Source organism: Stomoxys calcitrans, chromosome 2 (assembly GCF_963082655.1).
Source record: "Stomoxys calcitrans chromosome 2, idStoCalc2.1, whole genome shotgun sequence".
Classification (NCBI taxonomy): Eukaryota; Metazoa; Arthropoda; class Insecta; order Diptera; family Muscidae; genus Stomoxys; species Stomoxys calcitrans.
The window spans coordinates 137,604,352-137,623,148 of record NC_081553.1 but is presented as its reverse complement, the minus strand read 5'-3'; the positions used below and the strand labels follow the sequence as shown (position 1 = coordinate 137,623,148).

The 18,797-nt window shown below is 37.1% G+C and overlaps 1 protein-coding gene across 1 annotated transcript in view; it reads right to left on the bottom strand.

Annotated features, from left to right (window-relative positions):
- The window catches only part of LOC106089210 (mucin-17), a 221,640-nt gene that overhangs the window by 37,985 nt on the left and 164,858 nt on the right, over nt 1-18,797 (bottom strand). The window contains exon 3 of the mRNA XM_013255007.2: nt 335-373. Coding sequence (XP_013110461.2) covers nt 335-373 — 39 coding nt within the window. The remainder of the gene's footprint in view (nt 1-334; nt 374-18,797) is intronic.

Genomic DNA, 18,797 nt, shown 5'->3' with positions numbered 1-18,797 from the left:
TGAATTTCCCGTTCCTTTATCATACATCCTACATCTCGTTCATTTGGCTAAGAACTGAAGCATCTTATGTGCCTATGAAAATATTAAGTCCATTCACTCACTCAGTTTGTGGAGAACATGACACAGGAGGTTTGGCCGGCTTTCATCATAAATATATGGCAATCATATGGTCTGAGCCGAGAAAGAGCCCAAAATTCTAAGTTGCAAACGGCAAATTGAGATTGTTATACAACACATGGAGCACGTCGACGTAATTGCCAACACACACCGACTCGTGGTGGCTGGCCCACATGTGGACGGACACAGATTCATTCATTTCACTTTATTCACTTACCAGTATATTGTTGAATTTCCGTGTAATCTTGCAGGGGAGCTGTAAAGATATAAAAAGAGAACAATTTAATTTAAACAAGAAAGCAGAGGAAAAAAATATTTTATATAATCTACGAAAAAATGTTAATTTCTCAGGAATTGCTATAATTTATAGTCCTGTCCATTTTACAAAACCTCACACAAGTCGGCAGCAGCGGCAGAAATCTCAACCAAAAAAAAAAGAATGTAAATGATCGCTTTTCATGTCAACTGCAGCAGAAGCTACATCACCACAACGAGTCTTAAAAGTCTTTTCAACCGTTTCACTGGTAGGAAAGAACGTCGACGGACCGTGTTTGCAAGTGCCATAACAACGGTTTACGTTCTTGGCCTTATCACTAACACTGCAGAGGAACGAACGAACCATGGAGGATAGCGATCTGTTCTTCCAATGGTTGGTTGGTTGGTTGGCTGTTTGGTTGGCAGCTCTTCTGGACGCAGGTTAGAAAAAGAAGTATGTGCCTGCGCTAATGGCTAATTTGTTAGATGAGTGGAATCTAAATTTAGCTCACTTACATATCGTGATCATAGTCAGTTGTGTCTACGCGGTTTGAAATCAACAAATCACGCCAAAAAACCTGAACATCTTCATCTTAGGGCGGAGGGGACAAAACAGCGAAAGGAAAGTTCAATTACCTGGTTTATATGTGCAAGTGCAGGAAGTGCATAAGAACTACGATAATTTAATATGGGAGGTGAAGAGAAATGTCTTAAACAACTTCCAGCTGAAAAAAAAATATATTTTTGGGAATTGATGAGGTAAATCTGAACTCGATAATCGAGCTCAAGAGAGAATCAACTGTGTTAAACTGTTTAACAAGAGTTGAAAACGCCCTTGGCAACTGGGTGTATTAGACAATAGTACACTCAGAGAATTAAATCTGTTGATATCAGTAAACACATCTGCTGATTTTAAATTGAGTTTTTTTACTTTTGAAGACAACCATATCAAAAAAGATGCATTAGAAGTATTTAGGAAATTTTTAGTCTAATTCTAACTTTATATCATACCAGATTTTCCGTTATTGCAGTTAACTTTTTTGCTGTTCTTACTAGCAAATAGAGCGCACAACAAGCCGATTACGGGCTTAGGTGTATGTCCATAGTGGCATTGGGCGGATTAATATTCTCATCCTCTTTACCTTTAATATTTCTCATCCTCTTTACCTAAACTGCTAGCAAATATCTCTGAGTGTAATAGAAATGGCAACATGTGATAAGAATTGCGAAATTGAACATTGAAAATTAAGCAAAGTGAACATTTTCAAAAAAATCGGATAAGGCTTTGGAAACGATTTCGAGCCAATGAATTAAGACTTTAGAACGGGATGTTGGCCTTGGATTTAGTTGCTAATATAGAGATGAACATTATAATTTGCTAAGAATTTTGCTTGCTGGCTTATTTTAAATTGATTTCTTCTTTTTCGAAATATCCTAGTTTTAAACTTTGAAACTTTAACTTTAAAATGAAAATACTTAAGGGCATCCCTGTTAGTATGGCTTTTCCGATTCTTTCAGTAAGGTGCAATGTTTACCTTTTCCCAATCTCCACCTTTAGGCATTTTAAATTGTTAAAAAGTTGTATAATTTTTGTCGACGACACTTCAGTTGTATTGAATAAAAATTTGCTATTTTATTACAACTTGTAAATCAATTAAAGTGTCTATTTATGTTATGTTGTTGCTTTATTGGTTTCGTGTGATATTAGTTTTTTTTGTTGTCTTTTAGTGTCTCTCCGTCATTATATTTGGTATAACTTTACTTGTTTAAAATTTTTTACATTCAATGCACTATTTTTTCAGCAACAGGTTCTGGAGAGAGAGCGGTATTAATTTTCCTTCTGTGCTCTGGGGTTTCTAATCCCAATAATGTAATATGTATGTGGACTAGTATCGGGTAACGATTTTAAAGCAAATTTGACAAACAGACGTTGACGAGAAGTAAGACCGATGCCAAATGGATCCTAAATTACTGAAGCATATTCAACTTTAGATCTCACAAAAGATATGAAAATAACTTTTAAAGCGGCGACGAACGGCTAAAATCCTATGGGGTGATTCGGATCGTAGAGGATGAGGCTATTACTGAACGGAAGTAAGAAGGAGGTCAGTATAGCTTTGGGTATCATAACGAATCACATAGGACTACGAGCCCACGTATGCAAAATCGGTGCTGCAAGTGATGGCATGTGGGGAAGATAATGAGACGTTGGAGCATTTCCTTTGTCATTGCCCGGCTTTAGCGGCTAACGGACAACATTACATAGGTGGCGACATAATGCCAGATATGAACCAACTGAGGGGAGTAGTATGAAAAATTTTTAAAGATTATGTAAGTAGCACAGAATTCCTAATTTTAAATTTTCTTTTTCGAGGTTACTTTTTAGTTTGCAGAGTGCACAACAAGCCGATTACTTACTTGGAGGAAATGGTTAATATGGGGCAAAACCGACATGGCAGAATCAAAAATAACCCCAAGATTACAAACCGTTTTAGCAGTTAGCAGAGTGTATTCACCAAGTTTAAAAGTGCATGAAGTAGGATGAAGCGATTCGTGATACGAAATATGAAAAAATTTGGAAATATTTAGAGGTATTTTACTCAATAAACACCATTTGTTCACATTATCTAGGTCAGACTGTAGATGAACAGCTTCTGAAAATGAATCCACTTTAGAGAAAACTTTCGGATTATAAAACAAGAATTGCAATCTGGTAAAACCAGGGGAAATGTCATTAATAAATGAATTAAAAAGCAAGGGACCTAACACGCTTCGCTGTGGAACACCAGATGTTTGTACATATGGAGCAGAGATTTTAGGAATTTTACAAGAAGTACAAACTGTATAGTCTTCTTTTCTAATAAACCCACAATTTAGGTTCAAACGTGTGTGAAACTGCTATGTTTTATTTGTGGTATGATGTTTACATGTTGTAATTTTTTCATTAAATAAAAAATATGCCTATACACTTGCTATAAATGATGCCAAATGGTAAAAAAATTTTTGAATTGTATATTTTACAAACTTTTCCAATACAATTGAGCGTAATTTTATAATAATTTACAAATTAATTTTCAATTTACGAAGACACAAAAAGAGCAATTTCCAACTTGCATGAATCTAATCCGTGCCACTTTTACGATATCAGGAAGACCAAGCAGTTTACAAGTCTTGGTCGTATACAGTCATTGATAGGGAGTCGATATAAAATCTCCCGTTCCAACCCTGCAAATTCTATCCGACAAGTACGAGTCGATCATTGTAAAAAGGATGTATGAAAACTCAAACATTGTAGTTTGTAGAACAATATTGAATAGGATACTTTATCAAAAGCTTTGGAAAAATCGGTGCATATTGCTTCCACCTGGCTTCCTTGTTCCAAGGCTGTAATACAACGTCCTTGCCATTACAAAATGTATACTGGTGAGGAGAAACCACTGATTTCGTCTTTTATAGACAGAACAGAACAGTCTTTAGATATAGGCCGGTAACAACAAACCTCATGCTTAATATCATTTTTGAAAGTAGGAGTGATCAGAGTCGTTTTCGTGCGGTCTATAAAAACACCTCGTTTGAGAGATAAATTAAAAATTTATATATATAAAAATTCTTGATCGTCGCGACATTTTATGTCGATCTAGCCATGTCCGTCCGTCTGTCCGTCCGTCCGTCCGTCCGTCTGTCTGTCGAAAGCACGCTAACTTCCGAAGGAGTAAAGCTAGCCGATTTAAAATTTTGCACAAATACTTCTTATTAGTGTAGGTCGGCTGGTATTGTAAATGGGCCATATCGGTCCATGTTTTGATATAGCTGCCATATAAACCGATCTAGGGTCTTGACTTCTTGAGCCTCTAGAGTGGCCAAGTCTTATCCGATTGAAATGAAATTTTGCACGACGTGTTTTGTTATTATATCCAACAACTGTGCCAAGTATGGTTCAAATCGGTCCATAACCTGATATAGCTGCCATATAAACCGATCTTGCGTCTTGACTTCTTGAGCCTCTAGCGTGCGCAATTCTTATCCGATCAGAATGAAATTTTGCACGACGTGTTTTGTTACGATATCCAACAACTGTGCCAAGTATGGTTCAAATCGGTCCATAACCTGATATAACTGCCATATAAACCGATCTTGGGTCTTGTCTTCTTGAGCCTCTAGAGTGCGCAATTCTTATCCGATTGAAATGAAATTTTGCACGACGTGTTTTGTTATTATATCCAACAACTGTGCCAAGTATGGTTTAAATCGGTCCATAACCTGATATAGCTGCCATATAAACCGATCTTGGGTCTTGACTTCTTGAGCCTCTAGAGGGCGCAATTATTATCGGATTGGAATGGAATTTCGCACGACGTGTTTTGTTTCGATACCCAACAACTGTGCCAAGTATGGTTCTAATCGGTTCATAACCTGATATAGCTGCCATATAAACCGATCTTGGATCTAGACTTCTTGAGCCTCTAGAGGTCGCAATTCTTATCCGATTTGAATGAGTTTTTGCACGAAGTATTTCGTCATGATATCCAACAACTGTGCCAAGTATGGTTGGTTGGCAAATCGGTCTATAACCTGATATAGCTGTCATATAAACAGATCTGGGGATTTGACTTCTTGAGCTTCTAAAGGGCGCAAATCCTATCCGATTTGGCTGAAATTTTGCATGACGTATTTTATTTTTACTTTCAACAACTGTGTCAAATAAGTTTCAAATCGGTTCATAACCTGATATAGCTGCCATATAAACCGATCTGGGATCTTGACTTCTTGAGCCCTAGAGGTCGCAATTATTATCCGATATGAAATTTTGTACGACGGATCCTCTCATGACCATCAACAAACGTGTTTATTATGTTCTGAATCGGTCTATAGCCCGATACAGATCCCATATAAATCGTTCTCTCTATTTTACTTCGTGAGCCCCAATGGGCACAATTCTTATTCGAATTGGCTGAAATTTTACACAGGTCTCCAACATATAATTTAATTGTGGTCCGAACCGGACCATATCTTGATATCGTTTTAATAGCAGAGCAACTCTTTTCTTATATCCTTTTTAGCCTAAGAAGAGATGCCGGGAAAACAACTCGACAAATGCGATCCATGGTGGAGGGTATATAAGATTCGGCCCGGCCGAACTTAGCACGCTTTTACTTGTTAAGCTTGATATGCCATTTGTAAAACGGCAATCGAAGCCAGGCTTACTTCTCGCATACGTGATCGACTTGTAACGATTGAGAAGTCCTTTTTTGGATGATGGCATACGTTATTGGTTATGTTTTTTTAACGAATCTTCGAATGCAAATCTGGGAGCATTTTTCGGTAGCAATTGACTTGTGGTAAACAGGAAATAATCGTTTTTTTACGTTTTTCATTAAAGATTTAAAAAATTAAGAAAAGTTAAAAAATCATCCAATTATTAAGCAATTATTCTCACACAAGAGCAACTATCCTCAACTAAGAGCATCTAGCAACAGTTTGGGGGATGAACTATCAATTTTATTAAATGCGGCAGTCCCACCAACAAAAACTATGGCAATGTGGCGAAAGGTATTTGATTATATTTACAACTATAAAAGTCTTAAGTGCATTTGTTAAATTTCAACAACTTTGTATACGCAGACCAAAACATCAGGTAAACAAGTAAGAGCGTGCTAAGTTCGGCCGGGCCGAATCTTATATACCCTCCACCATGGATCGCATTTGTCGAGTTCTATGCGCAGTATCTCTTTTTAAGCAAACAAAGAATACTGAATACTGTTGTGCTATTGGAGTTATATCAAGTTATAGTCCGATTCGGACCATAAATAAATGCTGAACATTGTAGAAGTCATTGTGTAATATTTCAGTTCAAGAAGCAAAATCGGGAGATCGGTTTATATGGGAGCTGTATCAAGCTATAGATCGATTCAGGCCATATTAGACACGTCATGTTGAAGGTCATGAGAGAAGCCGTTGTACAAAATTTGTGCCAAATCGGATGATTTATTATCCGATTTGCCTGAAATTTTGTACGACGGGCCCTCTCATGACCATCAATATACGTGTTTATTATGGTTTGAATCGGTCTATAGCCCGATACAGCTCCCATATAAATCGATCTCTCTATTTTACTTCTTGAGTCCCCAAAGGGCGCAATTCTTATTCGAATTGGCTGACATTTTACACAGGTCTCCAACATATAATTTAATTGTAGTCCAAACCGAACCATATCTTGATATCGCTCTAATAGCAGAGCAAATCTTTTCTTATATCCTTTTTTGCCTAAAAAGGGATGCCGGGAAAAGAACTCGACAAATGCGTTCCATGGTGGAGGGTATATAAGATTCGGCCCGGCCGAACCTAGCACCCTTTTACTTGTTCGAATTCGTAGCGAAACACTGCGTGAAAAAATTTCAGCACAATCGGATCACTATTGTGGCTTGTATAGGCTCAAGCTGTCATATTGGGAGATGGATTTATATGGGAGCTACATCAGGTTATATACCTATTTGGATCATACTTGGCACGATCGGAAATCGTAAATCGAACACCATGTGCAAAATTTCGACTCAAACGGACAACAATTGCTGCTTTTAGGAGCTAAAGAAGTCAAATCTGGAGATTGGTTTGTATACGAGCTATATCCAAATCTGAACCGATATGACCCATTTGCAATCACATCAATAAGAATTATCTGTGCAAATTATTAAGCGGCTGTTTGTGTCCGACCGCTATTGGGATTTCCAATGTCAGACGGACCTGGCTAGATCGGCTTAGAATGTCAAGAAGATCAAGAGTTTTTATTGAGACTCAAGAAGCCAAATCGGTAGATCGGTTTATATGGTAAATACATCAGGTTAAAGACCGAAAGTGTATAACCATCCTATGGTGGTGGGCATACAAATATAATTGCAGATAGAATCTTTAGAACTTAACATCCTACAGTAAAAGGAATACGTGTGAGTAGAAAAGAAAATTCTATTATTTCCTCAACTACCTTGTTTTGAAAAAAAAAAACATTAAATATAAATTTAGCATAAAATAAATAGTTTTATCATAGGAAAGAACTTAACATTTGCCTATTAAACCGATCCTTCAATATTCTTGAGCACCTAATGCTAAAATGTTGTTTTTCAGCCTTTTAGCCTTTGAGTGCAAATTACAAAATTATTGAAAAGTAATAAAGAATCACTTAAAGATCAGAATTCGAAAAATAGTTCAAAATATTGTTGACCCAAATCATTTGGTTTGTATGTTCTTCGTCTTAAAATCATATCAATTGGAGCTAATCTTTGACGATTGGCTGAAAAAGTATGTTTTTTATGTAGTAATTATAGAATTTTATTTACTTTTTTATTGTAAAGCACATAATAGCGTTGCGTTTGCATTTATGTTGGTGACTGTGTTGCTTAATAATAGCAACAACAATGTTCTTTTCTCTATAAATTCCTTTATTTATACGTCTATTTATATATAAAACTACAAGGAAGTCCAGTTAAGAAGTATATAATGGCAATAATTTTAAGCAAACATTTCTTCGGCATTACAAGTCTCACCATTGAGCGAAGCTGCAGCAAATATCGTACAACACCAGCAGGCATGGAGATGACACAGAAGGCCTCAGCACTTGGCAAAGGTATTTGTGTTGGTGGCGCAGCTAGTGTTGGTGATGGTGTATGGCATGCATGTATTCCAAGCATTTCATGTTGGCCATATTTGACGACATCACCATACATCGTCATCATGCATCACTTGTGTGGCTTTAAATGTTCTAAGTCTTGGTTAAAAGAAAAACATAAATAGACAACGCGCTAGAACTGCTGCTGTCTGTCTGCAGTTTGCGCGTGCGCTCTTTTGTGTGTGCGAAAAGCAGGCAAATGCCTGAAACATGATTCTCGAGTCAGCTTTCATGTAGTGTTTGCATTGCCACAGTGCATGAGTGAGTGTTTGCCAAGAAGTTGTGAACCATGCCAAACCACGGCTGCTCAGTTGCTTGGCTCCCGCGAGTGCAAATGTACATAATACATAAACTGCCCAAGAACAAAACAGGCAGCAAAAAGCAAGTAGCGCGACCGACCGACCGACCACTGCTACTGCAACTGATACCAAGCTGTACGGTCATTCAACTTCTTGCTAAACAATGCAAACAAACAAAATGATTTTTCCGAATGATAGTGAAGTTTGAAGCTCTTACAAAAGATCACATGAAAAAGGAGTTTAGGGGGGTGTATGTCACATATGCAACAACAAGCTCAGATCTTGCCAAAGAAAATTCGCATTATCTCTCTCTGGCAAAAATAACCCACGGAGATTTTCTCAGATTAGAATTTAACGAAATTCAGTTCTTCAAATTCTGTTTCGTGGACAAGAATTTAAAAAGTGGATTAAATATCGTAGGATAGAAGTAAAATGGAATTTAGAGGCAAGTATTTTCAAAAAGTGTTGATGTTTTTAATATCCTCCACCATAGGATGGGAGTATACTAATTCGTCATTCCGTTTGTAACACATCGAAATATTGATCTGAGACCACCGTGGCGCAGAGGAAGTCCGCCTTTGAAGCTCAACGCCTGGGTTCGAAAAATTTATTCAGCGGTAGTTATCCCCTCTTAATGCTGCCGACATTTGTGACGTACTGAACGGCACGCCATTCGGACTTGGCTATCATTGAGGTTAAACTTGAATCGGACAGCACTCAGTGATATGTGAGAAGTTTGCCCCTGTTCGTTAATGGAATTGGCTGAAATTTTTGTATGAGGTGTTTTGTTATGGCTTCCAAAAACTATGCTAAGTGTGGTTTAAATCGATCGATAACCAGATATAGCCGCCACATAAACAGATCTTGGATCTTAAATGCTTGAGCCACAATTCTTGAAGTCACATTTCTTATCCGATTTGGGTAAAATGTTGTGTGATGTGTTAAGTTTTGACTTTCTACAACTGTGCTTAGTGTGGTCTTAATCGTTATACAACCTGATAGCTCCCAAACCGATATCTGGATTATACTTCTTGAGCCTCGAGAGGACGTAAACCGGATAAGATTTTGCTGAAAATTCGTTCAACGACTTCTCTTTCCACATACGGGCCAAATATGATCTAAATCGGTCCATAACCTGATATAGCTCCCAAATAAACCGATCTCCTGATTTTACATCTTGGGACCCCATAAGGCGTAATTCTTATTCGATTTGATTTTTGTTATGGTCTCAAACATCCAAACTAAGTATGGTATTAATCGGTCCATAACCTGATATAGCTCCAATAGCATGGCAATACTTATCCATTATCGTTTGTTTGCCTATAAAGCGATAGCAGACAAAGATCTTGACAAATGCGATCCATGGTAGTGCATACAAGATTCGGCGCAGCCGAACTTACCATGCGTTTATCATCATTGTACCCACCACCAATGGATGGTCGAACGAATAAAGATATCCGCTTGAAATTTTGCTCAGATACTTCTTATAAATGTAGGATTGCAAATGGGCCATATCGGTTCAGATTTGGATATTGTCCTTTTGCATCTAAATGTAAAGAAAAAAAGTTATGGAAAGTATACATTCAGTGGTGATTATAAACATCCACTGAGACACACATTTATATATTTGTTCCATTTTTAAGCCCTCCCTTCGTCATTCTGTTTGTAATACCTCGAAATATACATCCCACAAGACCCCATAAAGTATATACATATATTCTTGATCGTCGTGACATTTTAAATCGAACTAGCCATGTCCGTCCGTCTGTCCGTTTTTCTGTCGAAAGCACGCCAACTTTTGAAGGAGTAAACTAGCCGCTTGAAATTTTACAAGAATACTTCTGATTAGTGTATTATCGGTTCATAACTTGATATTGCTGCCATATAAACCAATCTTGGGTCTTGACTTCTTGAGCTTTCAGAAGGCGCAATTCTTATCCGATTTGGCTGTAATTTTACACGTGGTGTTTTAGTATAACTTACAAAATTTTGTGCGAAGTATGGTCCAAATTGCTCCATAACCTGGTATAGGTGCCATAAAAACCAATCTTGGATATTGTCTTCTTGAGCCGCTAGAGGGCGCAATTCTCATCCGATTTTGCTAAAATTTTGCATGAGGTGTTTTGATATGATTTAGCACAAATTTTGCAGCAGTCATTTTCAGCTAACAATAGACTTTTCAGCAGTAAGCCTGCTGTTTTCAAATTGCAGGACTATTGCTTTAATAGCAGAACTACTGCTGTAATAGCAGCAACATTAACTACTGACAGTCAGCAGACAGTGTTTGCTATTTTCAGCAGACGATTTTCTATGAGTGTATAGAATCGTATATATAATGGGATAATTTTTTGATTCCACAACTTTAATATATGGATATCACCGCAGCGCAGAGGTGAGCATGACCGCTTATGACGCTAATCGCGTGGGTGCGAAATTGTTGCCTCGCTAATGCTATCAAAATTTGTGAGATATTTAGTAATGTAAAACTTCTCCACTTAGATGTTTCGCTCGGACAGCATTTGTTGATATCAGAGAAATGTATTCCCGCTGTTCTTTAATGGAATATTCGTGGGTAAATTTGCAATATATTGTGTCGAAATAATGTATTTGCTTGCTACATTTTGGCCAACAAGTGCCGAGGCCAAGAGACTCTACACTCGTATTGCCTTATTTGCATAACATATTTTCTACTATTTACTTTCCTGTAACTAATCCAATACTTGTATAGTCATATAATTGACGTCCTAGGGAACATAACCAGGAGGAATGTACAAAACCGCATCATAAAAATGCCGAACAGAATGTAATTTTCATGAGTTTCTCTCATACTACACTGACTGAAATTGAATATTGGCTAATGGAAAAACTAACGGCAATTTTCATGCGTTTTTTTAGAACCACAACAACGTTATGTCAAAAAAGCACTAGTCCACTGAGGAAAAGCACACATTCGTATATAGTACAAAGAGCTAAATTTTTGTAAACTAATTTTCCAGTCACATACAATGAAATAACTTATGAAGGTTTCAGCATCCAAATACGAATGACCCTAAAGCTGAAGATAGTATGACAGAATGCCATAACTGTGTTAAGTTTCTTATTTATTAACTGTACAGGGCATCGAATCTTCTTCATTCCTAACAATGGCATACTTAACCTTTTAATGGTCGTTTACTTAGCCTAGTGCATCTGTCCTTGTTTGTTAAAAGCAAATTTATTGACTTTGGGTTAAAGGATGAGACAACAATAAGAAAGGAATTGATTGATTGATTTGTGTCATTATACAAAATTAAGTGCTGCATATAGAAGTGAAGAATCAATTGCTTTGTTTTTGTTGACTATTAAACAGTATTTCATCCTTCATCATTTCTATGTACGTGTGCGTGTGTTTAATTTTGAAAGTTTGAGTTTAACATCAGTTGGTTCAAATGGAACGTATTACAAAAAAAGGAGGTACTTTATAATTGGTCTTAAAAATCAATTCAATATCATTTCTTGATACTAGAGAAGTTCTAACGAAAAAATTCTTGCTTTCAACTTTAAATATCTCATATGAAGATAGATAAATTGGAAAGAACTGTACTAATTATCGTATGTTTTACAGGGTGCGCCAGAAAAGCTCACTTATTTGAAAAGCCAATAAAAACAAAAGTACCTCAGTTATTGTTTTAATTCTTTTTATACCCTCCACCATAAGATGGGGGGTATACTAATTTCGTCATTCTGTTTGTAACTACTCGAAATATTCGTCTGAGACCCCATAAAGTATATATATTCTTGATCGTCGCGACATTTTATGTCGATCTAGCCATGTTCGTCCGTCTGTCCGTCCGTCCGTCTGTCTGTCGAAAGCACGCTAACTTCCGAAGGAGTAAAGCTAGCCGCTTGAAATTTTGCACAAATACTTCTTATTAGTGTAGGTCGGTTGGTATTGTAAATGGGCCATATCGGTCCATGTTTTGATATAGCTGCCATATAAACCGATATAGGGTCTTGATTTCTTGAGCCTCTAGAGTGCGCAATTCTTATCCGATTGGAATGAAATTTTGCACGACGTGTTTTGTTATTATATCCAACAACTGTGCCAAGTATGGTTCAAATCGGTCCATAACCTGATATAGCTGCCATATAAACCGATCTTGGGTCTTGACTTCTTGAGCCTCTAGCGTGCGCAATTGTTATCCGATTGAAATGAAATTTTGCACGACGTGTTTTGTTATTATATCCAACAACTGTGCTAAGTATGGTTCAAATCGGTCCATAACCTGATATAGCTGCCATATAAACCGATCTTGGGTCTTGACTTCTTGAGCCTCTAGAGGGCGCAATTCTTATCCGATTGGAATGGAATTTCGCACGACGTGTTTTGTTTCGATACCCAACAACTGTGCCAAGTATGGTTCAAATCGGTTCATAACCTGATATAGCTGTCATATAAACAGATCTGGGGATTTGACTTCTTGAGCTTCTAGAATAAGGTTCAAATCGGTTTATAACCTGATATAGCTGCCATATAAACCGATCTGGGATCTTGACTTCTTGAGCCCTAGAGGTCGCAATTATTATCCGATATGCCTGAAATTTTGTACGACGGATCCTCTCATGGCCATCAACAAACGTGTTTATAATGTTCTGAATCGGTCTATAGCCCGATACAGATCCCATATAAATCGTTCTCTCTATTTTACTTCGTGAGCCCCAATGGGCGCAATTCTTATTCGAATTGGCTGAAATTTTACACAGGTCTCCAACATATAATTTAATTGTGGTCCGAACCGGACCATATCTTGTTTTTTAATTTGGAACGTTAGCTACATTGCTATATTTTCTTTTAATCTAATTTAATCTAAAAAAAGCCAAAATTAGTTTGGTATAATGGGTTAATACAGCGATGTCCAAAATGAAAATGTGGTCACATTTTGATTGTATTTTAACCCTCTCTTTGTGTAAAAAATCATTTTTGGACTGAACGACTCGAAGGAGTAAACCTAGCCGTTTGCAATTTTTTCTTATTAGTGTAGGTCAGTTGGGATTGTAAATGGGCTATATCGGTATAAACCGGTATGGGATCTTGATTTCTTGAGCCGCTGGAGGGCACAATTCTTTTCTGATTTGGCTGAAATTTTGCATGAAATGTTCTATTATGACTTCCAACATCTGTGCTGAGTATGGTTTAAATCGGTCCATAACCTGATATAGCTGATATATTAAACAATCTGGGGTCTTGACTTCTTGAGGCACTAGAGGACGCAATTATTATCCGATTTGGCTGAAATTTAGCCTAAGGTGTTTTGTTGTGACTTTCAACAACTGAGCTATGAATAGTTCAAATCAGTCCATAACCTGATATAACTGCCTTATAAACCGATCTGGGATCTTGACTTCTTGTGCCTCTAGAGGTCGCAATTATTATCCGATTTGCCTGAAATTTTGTACGACGGATTCTCTCATGACCATCAACATACGTGTTTATTATGGTCTGAGTTGGTCTATAGCCCGATACAGCTCCCATATAAATCGATCTCTCTATTTTACTTCTTGAGCCCCCAAAGGGAGCAATTCTTATTCGAATTGGCTGACATTTTACACAGGTCTCCAACATATAATTTATTTATTTGTGGTCTAAACCGGATCATATCTTGATATCGCTCTAATAGCAGAGCAAATCTTTTCTTATGTCATTTTTTGCTTATTTTTTGCCTAAGAAGAGATGTCGGGAAAAGAACTCGACAAATGCGCTCCATGGTGGAGGGTATATAAGATTCGGCCCGGCCGAACTTAGCACGCTTTTACTTGTTATTCCTACACCATCGCTGTGGTACAGTATTACAACTTTGTGCGTTTGTTTGCAACACTAAGAAGGAGAATGGCTAGACCCATAGATAAGAATACCGATTGGCCTAGAATCACTTCCTGATTCGATTTAGCTATGTCCGTCTGTCTGTCCATGTATTCTTGTGATCAAGGTACAGATCGCATTTATTGTCCGATTGTCATGAAATTTTGCACCAGTCTATTTGTTGGTCCAAAAATGGACGCTATTGATTTTGAAAGAAATCGGATCAGATTTAAATATATAAATCTTTTATGGCATTTGAGGGCCGTAGTCACCACAATTTTTATCCGATCTTTACAAAATTGTGCATGACATAATTTATTTGACATTTCAATACGTGTGCAAAATTTCATAAAAATCGGATCAGATAACTTTCATATATATATATTTCACCCAATATGGACTTTCGAGGCTGTAGTAGCCACAATTTTGGTCAGATCTTCGCAGAATTTAGCACGATATAGTTTGCTTGATGTCCCAATACGTGTTTGCTTGATATCCCAAATTTCATTACAGTCGGTTCAGATTTAGATATGGCTTCCTTATATATCTTTCAGCCGATATAACCTTTTAAGGCTGTAGAAGCTACAATTTTGGTCTGATATTTGCAAAATTTTGCACGAGTTGTTTTATTTGACGTCCGAATACGTGTCAAAATTTCAATAAAATCGGAACAGATTTAGATATAGCTTTCATTTATATCTTCAACCGACTTGGCCTTTTAAGGCTATAGAAGCTACAATTTTGGTTCGATCTTTATAAACTTTAGCGTGAGGTGTTTTATTTGAAGTCCTAGATGTGTGCTTAATTTCATCAAAGTCGGTCCAGATTCAGATATAGCTCACATATCTATCTTTTATCCGATATGGCCCTTTAGACTGTAGTAGCCACAATTTACATCCTATAGTAAAAAAATCTTGCAGGGTTCTATTCAATATTTTAATAGTGATGAAAAATTAAAGACGAGCTAGATTTCAACATAGGTTTCATATATTAAAAGTAGTACGTAGACCCGGTGGTGTTTTGGTATTACATAGTAGGCTCCTCTCGACTTTTGCCTTTTCTTGCTGGTTTTGTAAGAGAATACCATATCCGATTTTTTTTCATGCAGTCATGAAAATGACATCGGGAAATGGCGACCCCTATTAAGTTTAAGTCGATTTTTGAAATTCGTGTCCACTCTTTGCAGCATGTCAATCAGTATGTTGGCAATCGGGTCGCGAATATTGTTCTTGAGGTGTGCTGCGGTCTGTACCTCTTGACGGGCAATAAAGGGTGGCCCTTTAATTGAGTCATTCAAACCGAATTGAATGACCCCTTGACAGCTGTGACTGCATGCGATTGTCCTGTTAGGCATGACAAATTTACTAACAGACCACAGGCTATTACAACTGCACACTACACTCACTAATGCCAAGCCCGAGAGCGGCATGGAGTACAATAACGGCGACATGTAGGTGGCGATCATCTCAGATAGATAAAAACGTGCCGTCAAGCGTGATTTGTTGTGCTATTTCATACGCGAGTGAGCTCTGCAAAGAAACGGATGCTTGGAAGTGGGAAATATGGAGTACATGTTTCAAAAACTAAATAAATGGTGGAGAAAAAAAACTTATACATTTAACAGAATTTTTAAATTAAGTTAAGACAAATAACAAAATTTTTTGTTAACATATAATGTCAAGTTTTGGGAGAAAATTGGCTACTCAAAATTCAATAAAAATGGCTTTGCAAATGTTCGCTTGTGAAATTTCTGTAAACCCTTTCAGTGTCCAGCCCCATTTCCTGCTGTCTTAAAAAAAACAAAAAATATTGGTATGGCAATAAGCCATGTTCTAAAATCCAATTTTCTCGATAAATGGTTATATAATGCTAAAACAATACTATTTTGCAGTAGAAACTTAGTGAGTTACACAAATAAGGGATTCAGTATTTTCGATAAATTGAAAATTAAAAAAAATTGTTAAGAAAATTATAAAAAAACTACACTCAGCGAAATTAGTCTGCTGATATTAAATTAAAAATTTTAACTTTTGAATAAATTCATGCAACTTATTTGAACTTCTAAAATACAACTGAAGCGTTTGCTACGTATTAATAAAAAAAAATTACCAATTTTAGGAGTTTTTTTTTCCAAAAGCGTAAATACAATATAATAATAGTAGTTATTCTGTCTGCTGTTATTTAAATTCGTTCAATAAATAAGGAAATTGCAGGAATTTGGAAAAAAATTACGTTATATGTTTGTATAAAAGAAAGATAAGATAAAATAATTTTTTTTTATACACCTATGACAGTTTTGAGCTTTTTTAAATTGTTTATCATTTGAAAGCTGTCGAAAATTTTTACTGATATGGCAAACAATTACTGCTGTCCCATTTTCAGCGGACTTTCTGCTGTATTTTTGCTGTTTTTACTAACAAATTTCCCTGAGTGTACGTTATGTCAAATGCATTAAATAGCAAATATAAGAAATTTCATCAAAATTGGGCGATAGAGTCGATGGGTTGATTTTAATGGGTTAAATTTTTTTTAATTCACTACCGTTTTTTAAATACATGGCTGTTGCAATAGATGCAAAAGTCGCAAACATTGTACATCAATATGGACCATACCATAGTAACCTTAATACAGAAAAAATCAGTAAATCAGCTGTTTGCAGTCTTTAATTACAAAATTGGGATATAGGTGTTATGAAGCCTTCCACCATTTTGTCAAATGTTCGTTTGACGTCATCATATAACAGATAAACATATTTCTATGGCTTTTTCTTTTCTCGAACATTTTCAAAATTGACACTGTTGACTGTTGCATTGCAAGTATGCAGTGTTGCTGTGATAACAGTCAATGACACTGTGGTTGTTTCGGCATTGCAACATATGGTAAAGGGTTGTCGCGTAGCCTTCATGGCTTGGCGTTGAATTGATGACCGCATATCCTAGCAATCCATTTGTTTCAGACAGATGATATTAATAGAGAAAAGTGTGACATTGACAGGTCTTTAAGGGGCAACAAATTAGCGTCCAGCTAATTCTTGCACAACAGCCAATTTGTTGGGATAAAATTTAAGGTTTTGGTAGAGAGTTCGTCAAACAGTGGGGTCAGAAATTCCCAGAGCAGCTGCATGTTTACAAGCTGAACGCCGAAGGGAATACACAATCGACTTCCTAATTCTCGATATTTGATATTTTCCAGAGTTCTGATGGTCCGTTGAAGTCCATGTATGGATTTAGCGACACTACCACACTCCTAAAATGAGTTAACCCAAGACAGAATCGACTTTCGACCAGGACCGATTTTGTGAGGAGGAATTTCAAAGCGGAAGGCAGGTTGCGTTGCAACAAGTGAGCGACCGTTGGAAAAGAAGCTCTCGACGTCGAAAGCCCGCTCCTCCCTAGACCAGAGCATGATGGCAACTGACTGGAGAGAGAAACAATCTTGGGGGTCTTCCCTCTTCAGATGCGCCAACTCTCGACCCCTTTCCCTCACCACTGGGGAGTTTTTCAAATAAGTAAGTTTCTGTGGCGCACCAGACGTAGTAGGTTTGATGTAGGTTTTATAATCGCTAGCTTGGTACACATTATGGTCCGATATAGATCATATTGGGCAAAATTTCCCTATATCGCTAATATCGGGTAACAAATATGATTAGGCCGCTTATGACGCTGAACGCCTGGGTTCGACCTCTGGCGAGAACATCAAAAAACGAAATGTTACTGTTGGATATCCCCTCCCAATGAGGGCGACATTTGTGAGGTACTATTCTATGCATAGAATGCAAATATGCCCATAAGCATTCCATTAAGGAACAGGGACAAACTTCTTCCATATTAATGAGTGCTGTCCGCTTCAAATTTAAGCTCAATGATAAAGAGCCTCGTTTTTATAGCCGAGTCCGAACGTCCCGGTCTGAGTCCGTACGAAATCGGAACGAAATCTGTACGAACTTCCGACTTCGGATCCGAAATCGTTACGAAAGTAACAGAACGAAATGTCGAAGTTTCAATTTCGGAACTAAATCGGAAGCAAATCTTGTGAACTTCGGAAAGAGAAATTTTTTGCCGAAACTTCGTAAGGAATTCTAAACTATTTCGGCAGTAATTTCGAATTGAAAGCGGATGTACCTACCGAAACTTAGTACAGAATTCTAATGATTTCTCAAACACAATCATTAGAATGTGTCAATGTGCTTAGGACATATTTACATCGCACATACACATAAATCACATTTTTTACGAATTTGAAAATAACATTTACCTTGTTCAATAATTAAAAAATTATCACACAAATAAAGACATGCAAATCGTAAAAACATCAGGCAAAAAACAAAAATTATACACTGTGACGAAGAGAGCTTGAAAAACCCACAAGACAAGCAGGAGAGAAACATCCATAGGCACCAAAATAAAATCATAACAAAAATATCTCTTTTAATGTAGAGAAATGGGAGCAAATATCCCTAAGACAAGTCGGACAGAAAGCGGTACAAAGATTGTTCCGAAAATTGTCAGACGTGTCGGACATCCGACATTTGGTTAGCTGGGTTTTTACATGCCTAGTACCTCACAAATGTTGCCAACATTGGGAGGGCGCAACCACAGCTGAAGAATTTTTCTGATATTCTCACTCA